Below are 18,006 nucleotides of genomic sequence, written 5' to 3' on the forward strand. Positions count from 1 at the left end.
GCGTGTAATGATCGAAGGTAATTATGTAATAAATCTAAAGCAACTGGCCATAAAATCCTCCTAATATGTCACAGAGACTCAGGAATAGTATTCGTATCACATACTGAACTCACCAACAATAACAGCACAGCCAAAATATTCCCATTAAAAAAATCGTTTGCAGACTGCAAATCATGTTAGTTTTTAAATCATGCTTTGGCATGTGGCGCCACCTACTGCCGTCTACCAATCACTGCAGTCAGTAGAGTCTAAGCTGCCGAGCAACCACGGGTGCCAGTTACGTCTGAGCTGGCGGAGAAAACAAAACAAAAAAGACCTCTGTATTTTGAATTTGAGTGTAGTAACCGTTTTTGGCCACATTCTTAAATATGGCACCTTTAAAGTCCAGCTTTTGTGTTTCAGTGCACTAGAAAAATGGTGGAAATTACTACCTTAAAGCTCACATAGAGTGGTCCTATCGCACATATATGTGGGTTATGGCGGTCTACTTACATACATTAACTTGTTTTTATGGTCAAAAACCTCCTAGTTTCTGTAAATGAGTGGACAACAAAACTTATTCTGTAAATAAGTTTATTTACCGAGCATGAACTCCCAGAGGAATGTTTACTGTTGACTACAGCAAGTTAAAAGTAGACACATTTACATCCAATTTAACAGATCCAGATTACTGACAGATATGTGTGGTGACCATCTTTATAAACTGTGCTGTGATTGGTGAAATTCTACCGTCACATGCCAGATTTTTCCACGAATGGTCTTTTATTTTGAAATCCATTAGCGGATATAGATCTCTTGACGAAGAAGAGTGACTTGACACTTTTTTTCTTGGCACAAACAGTACGGGGGGAAGTCATTAGTCTTTAACGGCCAATGTTATTCTATAACATGAAGTAGAGGTGCTGAGTTTCCCTCATGATAAAAAAGGTCAACAACGGGGTAAGCGTCTTGTAACATGGAGCAGTGACATTCGCAAAAAACCTGCCTCCAAACAACAGTGCGCTGGTCCGTTTTTTAGCTAGTTAAGTAGCTAGCGTTAGCTGGCTGTTGACATGTGTATTGATGGTACGTTGATGCTCTTTTCCGCTGGTAGCATTTAGCTATAGCTGTGGCTGGTTCTACTCCTCCAAACGTAATCAAAATTATCGCTTTAAATAGTAGGTGTGCTGTCAACGGCGGATTATAAGGTGTGTTTATAAAGTGACTCGGTGTTTGCGGCGTTTCCTCGATTGACCCTCTGTGATGAGATGGAGCGTGTCGGGCTGGGTTTCGCTGCTAATTTCCTTGATGGTTTGATTTTGATGTCATGTCAAAGTGCATTTGCGTTATTTGTTGAATTATGTTTAACTGTGTTGTTTTGGAATTGAAGAAAGTTGTATATTAAATAATTATTATATTAACAACATTGTTTATGCATTGAACAAACGCACTTCCATGTATTTTTTGAGGTATACAAGATTGATTATTTTCTCTGTCAATCGAGTACTTTTTTGATTTGTAAATTGTCAATGAGTGTTTACCAAACCTGTAAATTATGATAATCTCGAATGTCTCCTGAATTTCTTCATTTTAAAAATCATTTCTCTTTTTATATGGTGCAAAACAAACACAAACTACTCACATCTAGGAAGCTGAAAAATTAGCTAGCTTGTTTTAGTTATTGAAATAGGGGACGATTAATTTAGTTATCCATTTTAGAATTTAGGGTCTCTATTATTTCTCCACGGAGGAAAGACGTTTTTCAACTCTCTGGTCTGTTGTGTACATCCTGCTAGCACATTTTCTTTTTGACCTGTTTAATTTCTCATTGTCTGTGTAGAGTTTTGTTGTCCACAAACATTTCCCTTGTCCCCAAAGAGCAGTGTGGTCTAATTGGAAATCTGACAAACCCATTGGTGTGACAATACTATTGTCTTTTGTTTCTTCCTCAGATGTAGCCGATGAAATGGAGTATGATGAGAAACTTGCACTTTTCCGCCAAACCCGCCTCAACCCTTTTGATCGGGGAGAGGAGGAGGAAGAAGTAGAAGATGCTCCACAAGGAGGCAAGATGCCCCCACAGCACGGTAAAAAGTCACCTGAACATATTCTTCACAGGCTAATCATGACCTCGAAATAACAAATGCGGCGTTTGACCAATTTTTATTTGTCACTCATAAATTGAATTGGTATCAGTCTGATACTGGTCAAAATTACTGGATTGGACAGACAAAAATATAAAATCTTGTACAATCCAAAAATCCTATACAGTATATCACATGCTTCACTATACACGGACTATAAAGATGTTATCAGCAGTTGCATTTTCATGTTTTGAGTTGATTTCTGCTTCATGGGAGAAGAATATTTATTGAGGAATTATGTCTTTGAAATAGCTTGAAATGGCACATTTTTAACGGCTTAATGGCTTTAAAGGGTCGAAAATTACTGTATCGGGCTGATACAGATGTCATCAGATGCTGGAGTTTGAGATATTGGTATTGTATTGGACACGAAAAAGTGGTTTCATGCCATCCCGAGTATAAACATAGGCCATTGGACATATGAATAGACGTCATCTTCTGGTTCTTTTGTGGATGTCACTGCTGAAGTAATTACATGCTGAATAGCCACAAGGGGAGAAAAAGAGATGTTTAAATGGAACTGTATTGGAAAATGATTCTACCTCTCATTTGATTCATAACATGGGTAAACATTGGCATAAAGGACTTAATCACAAGTTCCAGGTCTTCTTCAACAGAACATGGTGTCAGTTTTGTAAATCATGTTCCCATATAGAGAAAGACGGACATTAAAGTACAGCACATGAGTGGACACCAGGAACTGTTAGCTAATAGGATGTGATTCTGGAGGCTTTAAAACATGAGTCGTGCTGTGTCAATTTGTGCAAAACATGGGGAATTTTTTTTTTTATGTGGGTAAAAATGCATCATCATCCAACTGATTTTCATCACCCCTCAGGTGATTATTATAGGAAAGATGTGATGCATTTAATGGTCTTTGGGTCAATATGGATCCTGAGTTTCTGGTACAGTAAAATATATCAAAAGATGTTCTGGTGACTAGACTGAGGACTTGTGTTGCCTTTTCCCGCAACTTATGGATTAATTTATCTGAGAGTCACAAAGATCTCATGATGAAATGGTAATAATGAGCTTTATTAGTCATAACGGCAGCTGGACCTGATATGTTCCTGATATACAACTTTATTTAGCATCTTTTCAGTTTCCAGTGTATCTGGTTAAATCCCATACATACAGTAAAAATGTGAATGTAACCTTGAGGATAAAAAATGTACACATTTAAACTCTTACGTCACACAAATTCTGACTTTGGCTCGACTGGAAGTGCATTTAGTCCACTTGCACTGCAGTCATCTATTCAACACAGACTTATGATTTGAAAATATTGTGAATAGCAGTCAATTCATTTAGAATCATTTTGACATTTTTGTGTGAAGATAACAGACATTTCCTGTCTGTGTTGTGTCCTAAATTAGGCTTAATTATTCAGCTGATCATTGTGGGAGGAGGGGAGAACTAGGCTCCTGTATTGACTTTTATCATTGATTTTCTTTAAAGTTCACAGACTTCACAGTTGGGGGCTGCAGTGTGAGGTGTTTTCTGGAGTTCCTGCTTTTCTAAATGTCACTTGCTGACTTTCTATATACATCTTGTGCATATCTTGTTGAAAATGAGGCTGTTAAAACTCCCAGAAAAGGAAGTTGAAGGTACTGTGGCCAAACCAGAGGAAAAGAAAAACTGAAGTGTAAGCAGCGCTATGTGAATGCTTCCTGTATCTTTGGGGACGGGAATTAAAGAACTGAATGTCTGAGGACAATCCTTGTGACAAGTTGTGTGTTCGCTGAGCTGATTTCACTGGCTTATCGCGTTCTGTCTGAATCTGAATTTAGTCGACATGTTTTCACCAGAGGTGTATGCAGGTAATGACAGAAATATAATGTTATTATCGTTTCTTACAGCAGTTGGCATCCATAGTGTTGCATTACTACATTCTTCCTTTCTTTCCTTTTCCCCTCTTTCTCCTTTTCCTCTTCCTCATCTTGGCGAAATACAACAGTAGCATGGTTGAATGTGAATGATTAGAAAGAATATAAATTTAAAGGCTTGTATAGCACTTTAAAATTTGGTTAATTGTTGTAGTCTGTTTTACCTGACTTGTGTATGTCTATATTTTTTCAAAACTAAACAGTCAGTTAGGGCTGAACAATTAATAGTTTCCAAATACAATAACCATGTAGCAAAGACTGCAATTTAATTCTTGTATTTTTAATTGAATTGTTCTGTTTTCTACAGAATAAACTGTTGTCAGACTTGTATTATTAGAATATATAGTTCTGTTGTGTTTTGATTTTGTTGTGTGGTAATGTGCCGTCATTTATCTGTGGTGAATATTGATTTGAAGCTTGACTTTAAAAAAAATAAATAAACATACATTGCAAATCACATCACAGTTGCAGTATCTGTCAGAGAAATTGCAATTTGATATTTTCCCCAAATTGTTCAGATATTATTTGATAGTATGCTGCCTTATTTTTTTCTTATTTTTCCTGTTGACAAGCAAAACCCCTGGTTCCATTCAAGCCTTTTCGGTGTGGATTTTGCATGTTCTTGTTGTGTTTGCGTGGGTTTTCTCCAGTTGTCCAGGAGGCTACTCTTCCTCTCCCTCCAGTGATGTAGATGGATGCACGTAGAGTATGTAGATGAAAGCTTTGTGCTTCTAATGGAAACATTATGAACTGTGCTACAGTCTAAGTGCTTTCAGTCTAATGTAGTTCCTTGCAACAATACTCCTTAATAGTTCAGTTGTATCGATTTAAACACCTCCTACACAGATTTAACAAGAGCAGTGCATTAGCTTAATGTGGTGTTTTTTACAGGGTAAATTTATCGCCATGAATTAGACTACACTTGAATGTTTTTACTATTCTTTTGTTCATATTTTGTGTTTTTATATTCATGTTGAAGTCAATGCTCTGTTACCATCGTCTACTCAAGATGCGCTTTTCAATATTTTTGATATAGTCGTAATACATGAGACTGTAATGGATGATTGACAAGGTAAACAAATTACCAGTGGACACCTTTAATATTGGGTTGACTTTTATGAGTTGAACAGAAACGGGTCTTAAATGCTGTTTAAGACATGTTCCATCATATTTAAAAAAAAAATATATATTTTAATATGTTTATTTCTTGCATGTCGGTTAGATCAAACATCATGTTCCATCATTGTTGCCTTCTTCTCTTTCCTTCACCTCCTCTTAAATACATAAATACAAGGAGTTTATCAGAAAGGTGAAGATGCTGGAATACTGCGAGACTAGAACAGTGTCTTCTCTGGCCTTTGCCGTACTTGTGAAAATCAGTTCATATTCAGTTTATTCAATCTGTCGTAGAGCTGCAACAAACAATTATTTTTGTAATCGGTGTATCTGTCGATTATTTTCTCGATTAATATTTTGGTCCATAAAATGTCAGAAAGCCGTGATCGGTGTTTGTCAAACCTGGAAATTATGATCTTGTCTAATGTCTTGTGTTGTCCACAAACCAAAAATAATTCACTTTTAATGATTTCTTTGTTATGTGGAGCAAAGAAATGAAGAAAATATTCACATTTAAGAAGCTAAAACAATCGGAAATCTTGTTTTAATCATGAAAAAATCTTCAAACCGATTAATCGATTATCAAAATAGTTGACAATTAATTTAATAATCGATTAATTATTTCAGCTTTACTGTCGAGTCCAATATATTGATTGATCTCTGGATTTAAAGTGTGAAAGGATCCCTGATGGCTTGAGACCGCTTTTGCAGGAGCTTTTCCTGCCACTTTGGTCGGTGTAAACAAACTGAGTCATGAGGCGTCTCGAGCTCTATAGCAGGAGTAGGTGTTGTGTTTACGAGCCAATAAATTGTGTTATCAGGTTTTCCATCTGTCCCATTCTTGTGACTGTGATTTGGTAGTAGTTTAGTTCAGTTCAGTGGTGGTCAAAGAAGGCATTTTCCAAAAACTCTTTTAATGTCTTGGTCTCTTTAATCAAAAAGCTTGTGCAAAATGTATAGACTGAAAGTGTATTTGCACAGGCCAGGCATACAACCAGTGGGCGGTAAAAACACAACAATAGGGTTTCAATGAGCACTTCATGTAGCTTGTTGAGCAGCAGTTTTGAATCACACAGTAGGCTGTCTCCGTTACACATTAACAGAAACATGAGGCACTTTACCTGCAACTTCTTCAGGTGTCCATGTTTGCACTTGTCCTTCTTCAAGACTTCTCAAGTGTTTGGAATTCACTCGGTCAGTGTGGAATCGCTGTGACTGAGTGGACAAGACTGTGTGTACACCTAGAAGAAAAATAGTGGTTTATACCACGTTGCCTTCTGTTTTCTAGAAATCAGATCTGAGCTGTTCTCTCGGAGCAGAACTCACATTACAGACCGGACCATGGACCTTGGCCTAGCAGAGGATCACTTCTCATGTCCTGTGGTAAGTAAACTGGTTTCAGTTTAGATACAGTATCTCAGATAAACACTGAACGCTTTCTTTCGTCATCTTCCAGGGTTCTTTTGTGGCGTCTGACATTGAACAGCTGAAAATGGCCATCGAGGAGTGTAAAAAACTGATCTTGGAGCTGCCAGAACATTCGGAGAGACAAAAGGACACTGTGGTCAAACTTATTCACCTTCGTCTCAAACTGCAGGAGCTTAAGGTTTGAGGATAATGACAAAATAACCTGAAATGAAATTGGTCATAACTGCTGTGTGCTCTATATTGTGACCACTATTACTGATCTAGAGTGACATGAGTCTCCGTTTAAGGGCTCTTGATTGTGAATCTAGGTGAAGTCTTTCCCACAACTCCAGAAAAAGACAGTGCTTGCTGTTTAGTTATTACGAGGCTGCTTCACAGTAAAATAAATGGTGCCTTCACCAAACACGTTTACGAGGTGACTTGGTGAGGATAGACAGACGGTTAGCCATTCCGTGTTTGTCAAAGCTTCAGCATTCTTGCTTTGAACAAGCTGTATAAAAATGGAAATTGTGAGATAAGAAACATTCTTGATGATGTGTGATGAGCTGATAAACAACTCATTTTGTCTCAAATAGCATAGTGTCTTATTTCTCAGAATTTCCTTTGACTCACAAAAGTGATTTATTTATTTAAATGCTTTTCATGTCAAGTATAAGGGTTTTAGTTGGGGTTTTGTGTGTGTGTGTGTGTATTGATTAGTTAGACACAGCCTTAGTGTTTAGCCTCTTGTATTACTGATTATCTAAACTGTGTAGATGGGATACCGCCATTGTATCAGACCGATGATCCGAAACAGACCAGAAATGTCAGAGCATTTCACGGTTACAGGGATACACAAAAGACATTTTCAAGAATCACAAAGCAGCAATTGTCTAGCCGTGTAACTAACCTTAAGCATGTACGTTAGTAAAACAAGTCCTTATTTAATTTTTCCTGCAGCTCATAGATGTTATTTTTTTTACTGATATTGTGTCGGGTCAAACAAACCACATAATGTGAAGCAGCTGAGTGTCATTACGCTGTAAACTGTATCGCATTTTATCAGCTTTATAATAATAACGTGGGGTTAGGTTGAATATGAAAATGTTTATTTGTCGAGGTCTAAGAGCTGTATAAATGCGCATATTTTGCAGGAATACATGTATACCACAGCCACAGATGTTCCATACTGTTATTATTCATGGTGAATTTTGTTTTTTTTTGCACTTAATCTCTTAAAAGGACCCAGAGGAGGATGAGCCTAATCTGAGGGTTTTGCTTGAGCACCGCTTCTCAAAGGAAAAGAGCAAGAGCGTGAAGCAGACATGTGACAAGTGTAGTGCTATCATCTGGGGCCTTATTCAGACGTGGTATACTTGCACAGGTGAGACGCACTAAAATGTGGCATGTTTTATCCATCAGATTGGCTTGGATATTGGATATGAAAGCTGTTAAAATTATATTACGTAGCCTCTTAAAGGAGACATATTATGCAAAATCAACTTTTTAATCATTTTAATACTTATATTCAGGACTCTGGAGGCCCTATGAGTAGGCAACGTGTGAAGTGAAAAAAGATGACCCACTCATATTTTTGTGGTCCGCATCAGTCTTAAGTACATGAGATAAAACGTGATGTTGACTTGCGGGCTCATTGCTTCGTCACAGTGAGACATTCCTGGAATTGTTGTCTAGTTAAGCTCCGCTTTGTCCCTAAAAAACGCGAGAGTGCCGGCGAGGGCAATAGTATCTGGAAGAGCAGAATTCCGCAAAGTGTTCTATTCTTGGCTCCACAGTGCAGCACAGAGTTCTACACAAACTTCCCGACTCAGAGGATTTACGTGTCCAGTGGATACATTTTATATATGACTGCAATGTGCCGGCTAGAGTCAGCAAATGATGGCTTCTCCAAATGCTTACTGCTGTTAGCTGCCGGAGCCTCAGTGACGCTGACATAGTTTCCTGTGTCTCATTTGCATTTAAAGAGACAGACATTCAAAACAGAGCGTTTTGAACAGGGCTGTTTTGGCAGGGTGTTTGAACTGCTGTGATGCTTCATCCTTAAGGTATTTTGACCAAAGCATGTCACAGACATGTTCATTAGGACACCAGGGAACTAGGTTCACTTGGATAAATAGGGTATAATCTATCTATATATCCTTTAACTATTTCCTCTCTTAGGTTGTTATTACCGCTGCCACAGTAAGTGCATGAACCTGATCACCAAGCCTTGTGTGAAATCAAAGGTCAGCCACCAGTCGGAATACGAGCTCAGCATCTGCCCCGAGATTGGACTCGACCGGCAAGACTACCGCTGTGCAGAATGTCGCACGCCTATTTCACTGAGTGAGTATGAATGGACTGTGCTGGTTGATGGCTGGTAGGTTGTTATCGAGAAACTGAATATTTTGTAAGTAATACACATAGTCTAGAAGTAATTTATGTTGGAGCATTTCCTGTGGGTGACGTACTTGACATTCAGGATTAAGGGTGAGTCAGAATATCAATACCGCAATTTGTCATCGTTCTGACTCGTGAGAGACACAATTATCTAACGATTATCTAAATGCTGGTGCAAAGAAACGGATGACCCTGCCATTTCGGCTCACCAGCGTCGCTACTTAATAATTAGTCCTTCCAGTGGCACTTATCACAGGAATGAGGGCAACATGAACAGTTTTAAGTGCTCAGTTATATTTAAGATGATGCCATGTTTCCCCTCCAGAGGAGTGATTAGGAAACAGCTTCTGATCCTTTGGAGGCAGAACAGAATTTTGCTCTCTAGTTTTCTTTATTTGACAAGTTGTTTTTTGACCTTTCTGACTTTCCAAATTTCCTGTGACTCTTATAATAATCAAATAATCTAGGTTTAATAATCATCTGATAGTGTAGTCACTGCCACACAACCTAATGCTTTGGATACAGTCGATAACGGTGTCTGTAAAGCACGGTAGCATTACATGCTCTGCCCTCTGAGAAACCTTTAATCGAATCATGATTTGATGCTGAGAATACCGCTCAAACATCTGGGATTTTGACTTTCAGCTCAGTCCGTGTTAAGAAAATCATCAGGACTTCTTTTGCGTTACAGTTTGACTGGACTGTGCCTAATGTGTCTTGTAGGAGGCGTCCCAAGTGAGGCCAGACAGTGTGACTACACAGGCCAGTATTACTGCAGCACATGTCACTGGAACGACACGGCCATCATCCCAGCACGTGTCATCCACAACTGGGAGTTTGAACAACGCAAGGTAATGTTGCCAACGTACAGTAATATAATACGTATGTGTGATCTCTTTGTAAAGATGGGTTCTGTTGCCCTGGATTGTGAGAACAGTATTTAGAGTATTTTACTGGATCACTAAATATCCCAAAAGACTGTAGATAGCATCGATGATGGAGAGATGGGAATCCACAGGCAATAGATTATGTTTGCTGTAGCCACCCCAAAACTTTAGGGAAGTTTTCCATTTACGATTAAAGGGCAGTATATCATTTTTTAAATGCATGGGCTAGATGCAAGGAAACTTGACTGTGTCCATGGACAGCAGAAAGAACCGATTTTAGCTGTTGAACAAAACACTTGCATGAATAAATCTACATATTTTTCACATTACAAGTAGAGTGCACACTCTCTTCATAATAGTGTTCTCTGTTTTGTCTTTTCCAACAGGAAACCACTTACTCCAGTGCCCCAGAGTCCATTAAATAAATGCATTTTTATTTTGTGACTTTGGTGTTTGAAAGACTTCATATTAATAAAATAAAAAATCTATAACCACTCATTTAATCAAATCCACTTCAAAATATAATGGCTTTATCCATTAAGCATACATCCTCCTCCAACCAAGTTTAAAAAAAAATAAAAAAAATGGTTGAGTAACCCTGCAATTGCAGTTATTCTCTGCTCAAGTGGCTCATCTGCAACTGTGTTATGACTCACTAACAAAAGTTGAATTTCATTACTGTGCAAAATAAACTTTAAGGCCAAGTCCATCAATGTCAAAGTCAATTTTCTAGTCATCAGAAATACTGCACAGTCCATGAAATCATGTTTTCTGTGGCACTAAAATTGTTTTTTTATCAAGTTTAATCTAATCGTGTTAAACATGATTAATGTAATGAAATGCATTTTGATGATAACCAGTCTGACCTCCAGATCAGATGATGTGCTTGGACCCAAAAGGGCTCTTTAGCAATTACAGGTTTAACTCATTGTGTGTTCATGTAGAAGTATTCAGCCAGGCTGTGGTCTGACCCTGTCTCTCCCTTTTCCAGGTTTGTCGCTCCTCCTTACGCTACCTGGGTCTGATGATGCCACGACCTGTGCTGAAGCTGAAAGAAATCAACCCTCTGCTTTTCAACTTTGTGGAGGAACTGGTCGAGATCAGGGTGGGTGGCTTTATTAGACAATTTAATCCCAATGTGATAATATGTTAATGGAATTGGTTGCTTGAACAATGACACTATTTGCTGACATTATCCAAACTTCCTCAATATTGCTTTATTTTGTTATGATTTAGATACCTCACAGTAGAAATGGCTAACTTCTCTACTAGCAGTGGGAGTACAAGAGTAATTCTTAGCTGGATTTCTAGTTTTGGAAAAAGGAATAAATACAAACCTTGCCATACCCACTAACTTTGGTGTAAAAATCACTATGTTTTACAACTGCTAATGTTGTACACACGCTACTGTTTTAACATTTTTATTATTATTTTTTTTTTAAATAAGTCTGACAGCAGTTTGTTTTTTCTTTACAGAAACTTCGCCAGGATATTCTGTTAATGAAACCCTATTTTATTACCTGTAAAGAAGCAATGGAGGCTCGGCTACTGCTACAGGTCATCACTTGTTTACATAACTACAAATGACATGCCTTGTAAAATCTCATCTACTGTTCAGTGGCATACATATGCTACCCATGAGTAATATGTTACAACAGCGCCGCTGTGTGGCAGAATGTAGAGAGCTTGTGCTGATTGAAGAAAGTTTGCAAATACAAGACGAACGTGTCTACTTGATTTGGATTTGTTCAGTTAAAAAAATAAATGATAAGTTTTTAATCTTTGTTTCAACAATGCTTCGATCTTGGATGTATGACCGGTTCAGCTACTACTACAATGAAATTATTTTTTTGTTTTTCATGCTTCATTTGCAGGTTACCTGTATACAATGCAGTTGCTCAGTTCACTAAACAGTTTTTTCCTCTGTGTTCTCCAGCTACAAGAACGACAGCACTTTGTCGAGAACGATGGCATGTACTCGCTACAGGATTTAATCGATATCTCCAGTGGCAGACTCAGCTGCTCCCTGACTGAGATTCACACTACATTTGCCAAACACATCAAACTAGACTGTGAGGTGAGCTTAGAGTCTGATGACACTGTTGAAGTCTGTTTAACACTTCACCAGAGAGATATAAGCAGCCATATGGTGTCAAAAGCGAAGTTAGACATGGTTTTTGTAAATCTGAGACTGATCTTTGTGTTGTGTGTGTGTGTTTGCAGCGTTGTCAGGCCAAAGGATTTGTGTGTGAGCTGTGTAAGGAAGGAGACATCCTGTTCCCGTTCGACAGTCACACCTCTGTCTGCCACGACTGCTCTGCTGTTTTCCACAGGTCAGTCAACAACTTGCTGAATGTGAAATGAGGTCAATAAAAGAAAGGGTGATTGGTGTATTATTCAACCTTTGTCTGGGTGGGAAAATTAATGGTATTTAATATAAATCTTGAGCTGATACTGGGAGCTCAAGTAGCTTTTGCTGGCAGCCACGACACACTGACGGCAGCAACTGCGAGCACACGAAATGTCCACAGAACTTGTTTTTGTCCATCAATAAAATAGTACTTCTATTGATTTATTGTGGATGCATCATAACTCTCCAGCCTCATGAGACTAAGTGTGATTGAGTGAGTTGTGGAGAGTTTTTACTGAGAGAAACTAAGACCTTTCTATCTCTGACAATATGGACAATGTTCATGTAGCCTTTGACTTTGTCGCAATGACAAATCTGCCGAGACAGAAAATTCTCTTTGACGTGGATCAGTGCAATGTCAAATATGCCTATTTGTTAAACTAGTAAAATACACAGATAGTAAAATACTCTGTACAGCATAAACGTACTTGGTGTAACGTGCCATTGTGCATGTATGAATATTTTTAATTGTTTATTGATTTTTTAAGGTGTATATCGCGGTTAGAATAAAATAATTGCAGTAAGAGAGAACGACTTGGTGCAATTTCCTATAAACGCTGAACTATAACTGAAATGTTGAGCTGCAATGATTATCTTCGTGATCGATTAATCTGTCGATTATTTTCTTGATTAATCATTTGGTCCATAAAATGTTAAAAAACCTGGAAATGATGATGTTCTCGAATGTCTTGTTTTGTCCACAAACCAAAATGATTCAGTTTGAATGATTTCTTTGTTATCTGGAGCAAAGAAACCAAGAAAATATTCACATTTAAGAAGCTGGAACAGTCAAACATCTAATAATTTTTTTAAATAATAAAAAAAAAAGATCAAAATACACTCTTAGAAATAAAAGTGCTAAGTAGAACCATATAAGGTTCTTCGGCTTTTCCTCATAGGAGAACCCCTTTTGGCTCCAGGTAAAAAGGTTCTACCTGGAACCCTTTTGGAGGGTTCCACCAAGAACCCTTTTAAAACCCTTTATTTAGGAAAGGGGTTTTAAAGGGTTCTCTGGATCAAAATGGTTCTTACTGGAACCATTAGTGTTAGCAAGAACCCTTTAAAAACCCTTTCTTCTGGAAAGGTTTTTTCAGAAGCAAATGGTTCCAGTTAGAACCTCAGCCCTTGTAGAATAACCCTTTTGGAACCCTTATTTCTAAGAGTGTAGTAATCAATGAATTGTTTCAGCTCTACTGAAATGGGAAAACCAACACATCACCAAATCCACTTATATAATATATTATCTAACAGTTTGTTACAATTTGTTGTTTAATTGTCAAATTCAAGAATCCCTGTTTAATGGAATTAATTCAAGGTCACATTGTTGGTGTTTGTTATTATTCCTTCAGAGACTGTTACTATGACAACTCCACAACTTGTCCCCGGTGTGCCCGGATGACTGATCGCAAACAGGACGATGTGTCGGAAGACACGTAAACTCTGGGGGGGAAAAAAGGACCATGTGATGTTACTCGATGTTGCACTTTTGGCTTGTTTTGTGCGTTATGTGTAAACCCTGGTGTCCTTCAGTGCACTACATGATGAAGCAGAGGATCAAGAAACCCATCTGTATACATTTAATATATTCATATTTATATATTTTTAGCAATCTTTTTAATTTACACTATAATTGGATGAACTGATTGTTGTGCAGATGTACTCCGTAGGTAATAAATGCCTCACAGTGACTATGCATGAAGGAAATTTATATTAATCTCACAGGTATTAATTGCATTGATGTGTACTGCTACATTTGCTGAAAACTAAAGTTTAAACTAAACTTCAGCTTCCACATGCAAACTGTGTTGTGCTAAGTGGAAAGATAATGTTTTTCAACTTTGTCCAGAGCTGTCGGTTCCAAGTTTATCAGGTCAAGTGAGTCGGAAGCAAAAAAGTCACTTATCTGTGTGAAATTGCCTTTACATGTTTAGGGTCATAATCTGAAAACCATTTCTCAAGGTCTTAAAACTATGTCCTGGCCCCGAGCAATCGTTCCAAAAACTTTTATGTTCGCCCTTTTTTTAATCCTGAAGAAATCAACAGGCTTCTTTGTGTTTGGGATGTGCAGTCTCTGAATTTGTCTCTGAACTTGTTTGGTTTCATACTTTCTGAAATTAATATTGTGAAACACAAGACGCACTGTGCTCTTTCTCCTTCATCCCCACGTATACTGGAGAAGCTGAGTGAAAAAGACTGTTGTCTTGGGTCCATAAGTCGCCCTATGCATTGCATAGGTTCATCTATCGTTCACTCCTTTTACACAAGCTCATCAGTGCTTTGCCCGCAGTGCAGCGTGAAGGATCTGTCCTCGCTCCTCTCCTCAGTTTGAGAGCCACTGCACAAAAGCAATATCTCCTTTTGCATTTCATTTTCAGTGAGCCACCCTGAAGACGGGGAATATTTGACAACAAAGATGACTAAACTATCATTTGAAATGGAGCGCCCTGTACAACCAAAGCATTGCATTTTCAGTCCATTTCACATCAAGGAGAATTGCAAGAAATGTTGGCAATCAAAGATGCTTTTCCTTTTGCCCCAAAACTGTGAACTTATTCCACACAGATTGATCTGTTTGATGGTTCCAGTTTCAGTGTTAAGTAAACGGATGTGAATACTCGTGATCATCGTGTGCCTAAAAGTGTCGGGTAACATGCAGTCCAGCTGGTAAGTGTGTTACCATGTTCATGTTTTCTCAGTCTTAAAGTAGCACATTTTGAACACATGACAAAGACATTTAAGTGACACCTCTGGTGACATGTACTGTACTTGTTGACCTCATGTATTTGTTTTAAAGGATATTTGACTGTGGTGTGATGTCGTTTCAGTCGAGCAGACTTTAACAGTGCACCGTGTTGTTTGAAGCCATGTCCTGTTGTAAAACCATGTAGAGTCGAGCATGAATAAAGTTATTAAGTATATGTGAAAGCTGCGGCGTTGTGTTCAACTCTCACCTAGTCATGCGTGAACTGATGCAAGCAATTTAAATTTCATTCGGCAGTTCATTTCTTAACATGTTTTCTGTCCTGGCCGGGTTTTGTTTGCCTGTAATCGTGTTTGCACGGACGCCGTTAACCTGATTATGATAACGGTCTGTGTAAACTACCTGATGACCTTGACCTCAGAAGGTCATATAATCTGATACAGTCATGGAGTGTTTTGATCCTAAGTCACATGATGTAGACCTTTTAATTAGATTACAGCGTGATGTTGCATTTCACAGCATTGAACATAATGCCACGCTAACTGCACACGGTCAATGTATTGTATAAGTGATGCTCATGTTTACAATCGTTAAAATAATATAAGGGAAGTACTGACTTCATTTCCTGTTTGTTAACGAATAGATTTTTTATTTTTTTTACAGTCTTGCAGCAGTGTGTGTGTGTGTGTGTGTTATTTGTTCTCTGTAGATACCAAAGACAGAAATGATCTTCTTAGTTTCAATTTGCTTTTCCCAATGTACCTATCTACAGTATGTACAAATTTGTGAATTTATTGGGCAAAGCAATGAAATGTATACTATATGCTACTGTATGCTATCGACCTAGACTGCTGGGGGAATCCCTGTGGTGCACTCACATTCGCTCTCTCACACTCAGGGTATGACTATGACTTGATTATTTGTCATTAACCTTGTTTTTTCTCTCCCTAGTTTGTGTCTTTCCTTCCTGTCCTCTGTGTCCTCATCTTGCAGGTTGCAGCTTCCAGATCCAGTTTCGAGTCTACTATTATTATGATTATCATACGTGTCATCACCATTATTATTATGCTATAATTAAAAGTCGATATCAGTAAAAAAATGTATCAACGATCTGCTGCTGCTGCTTGTATAAATTACTATCTTTAAACATGTCATCACTGACTCTAACTATCCTGTATGGACTTATAATGTGATACTATTGTTGTATATCTGCTCCTGGTCTCTTTCTTCTGTCTCTACCTCATCTCCCTCTTGTCCTTTCTCTCCCCCATTTTGCCCTTTCACCCCGACCGGTCGAGGCAGATGGCCGCACATCTTTGAGTCTGGTTCTGTTGGGGAGTTTTCTCTCTCTCCACTGATGCCTAGTGTTTGCTCATTGTGTGAACTGTTGGGTTTCTCTGCTCTCCACGTCGTCGTCTATGCACAGTGCCTTAAGGTAATGTATGTTATGATTTGGTGCTATACTGATAATACAATTTAACTGAATTTAATTAAATGTATGATGCCTAAGCTGTACATGAGCATTACAGGAAGAACACTGCGTGTCCCTCTGGGTTTCCTTTTTAGTGGTTATTTCCCTGCTTTTTATATTAAATTATTTATTAATTTACATTTAAGAAGACACTTTAAAGGTATGCATTGACATGTATAGTATGTTTGTGTTGTCTATATGTTTTAGAGCTGTCGGTGGTTCAACACAGGGAGCACGGACTCCAACATAACCAGAACTTTTATTTTAAATCGACTCAATGTTTATACAAACTGCATTTGCTCCTGTGTTACTTGTTGTGGTCAAAGTTTTCTTCTTTTTATTGCTCTGTAACATTGTTTGTTTTTTTCTTTCTAAATCTCATTGATATCAGGGCCACCACGAAACGATCCATTGTCTCGTTTGTGATCGTCAGAGTTCCAGGAAGTGAGTGTCGGTGCAGATTCACCTAGGATCAGTGTCACAGTGATGACGAGTTCTCCCCGCCTAAGAGTCCAGAAACTGAATCATCGTCACATGCAAATCATGCTCTTGTGACAACATCAGTTAACATAATAACACTTATTCTGGTTGCTATGGTGCTGAGGATATACAGTACACATTGTTTCCGTTATTGCTAATATTGACTATTAATAGTATAGTATAGTATAGAAATAGTATATAGTTTTTTTTTGTTATTTATCAGTCTAGGTTGTCAAAATAACACTGTGTAACGAGATTTGGAGCCCACATTATTAAGACTTGATCAAATGTGTGTTTCCTGCTTTTTAGTAAGTTGACACTGACTGAGTCTGTCATAATCACTTAATCGGTCATGTTAAGTGACTGAAAATCCAGAGTCTTGACCTCGAGTCAACGGGCAGAAAAACACCTAACCAGTTCCTTGTAGAAATGGATGATAGCAATACTTCCTGGTGTAAATTACTGGATTCCTCTTTCTTTTCCTTACAGGTTCCTTCACCAGCAGCACTATTGTTTAGTCAAGCTGATGATCTGGATCCAAATGATAAAAGGTAAGATGTAGAATATGAGCATTCATAGTAGTCACTAGTTTCTTCCTCTTCCTGATGATGTGTACTTTCATGCATACTGAAACCCAATCATAAGTGCTTTGTCTCCCCCTTCTGGTAGCAAAAATAATTTTGCAAACACTGTTGAATGAGTTGAAAAATACATAATCATTATGTTTGTAAAGAAAATGCAATTGCAACAAAGTGCTGCACTGCAGTTGAATCACTTTGCAAAATCAACAAAATGCAACCAAAGTCTGTTATGTAAGGCACCAATGCACAGTATGTTGATCCTTGACTGTGTTATCGTTCCACTTTACTCATCAGTGCTGTGAACCACACCCTCCAATATACTTCTTGGTTGGTCGTCGTACAAATGAGCTTCAAACCCATTAGTTTATACTTTTTATTTATTTGCACCTGTTCACTTGTTACATGAATATCATTATGATTTGTCTTTTTCTGCCTGTTGATTTCTCTCTGGAAAAGAAAACCTGGCGTTTCAAAAAAGAGGAGGATAATGGAGGCCGACACGAGGGACAGCAGGACGGACAGGACACGAGGATCTGCGTTGTCC

General features: G+C 38.2%; 1 protein-coding gene across 2 annotated transcripts; it reads left to right on the forward strand.

The window, feature by feature from the left end:
• Positions 1-802: 802 nt before the first annotated feature.
• Positions 803-14,941, forward strand: def8 (differentially expressed in FDCP 8 homolog). 2 transcript variants are annotated; one of them, XM_083900829.1, is made up of 12 exons: positions 803-939; positions 1,932-2,066; positions 6,414-6,508; positions 6,582-6,731; positions 7,775-7,916; positions 8,714-8,878; positions 9,656-9,783; positions 10,811-10,924; positions 11,296-11,376; positions 11,756-11,896; positions 12,043-12,152; positions 13,579-14,941. In XM_083900829.1, the coding sequence occupies exons 2-12, from the start codon at positions 1,946-1,948 to the stop codon at positions 13,664-13,666; spliced, it is 1,335 nt and encodes a 444-aa protein (XP_083756955.1). In that variant the 5' UTR covers positions 803-939; positions 1,932-1,945; the 3' UTR covers positions 13,667-14,941. The 2 variants fall into 2 exon arrangements, with proteins under 2 accessions (XP_083756955.1, XP_083756956.1); XM_083900830.1 differs by lacking the exon at positions 803-939 and adding an exon at positions 1,055-1,065.
• The last annotated feature ends 3,065 nt before the right edge of the window (positions 14,942-18,006 follow it).

The sequence above is a fragment of the Microchirus variegatus genome (genome assembly GCF_963457635.1).
Source record: "Microchirus variegatus genome assembly, chromosome: 14".
NCBI classification, from domain to species: domain Eukaryota; kingdom Metazoa; phylum Chordata; class Actinopteri; order Pleuronectiformes; family Soleidae; genus Microchirus; species Microchirus variegatus.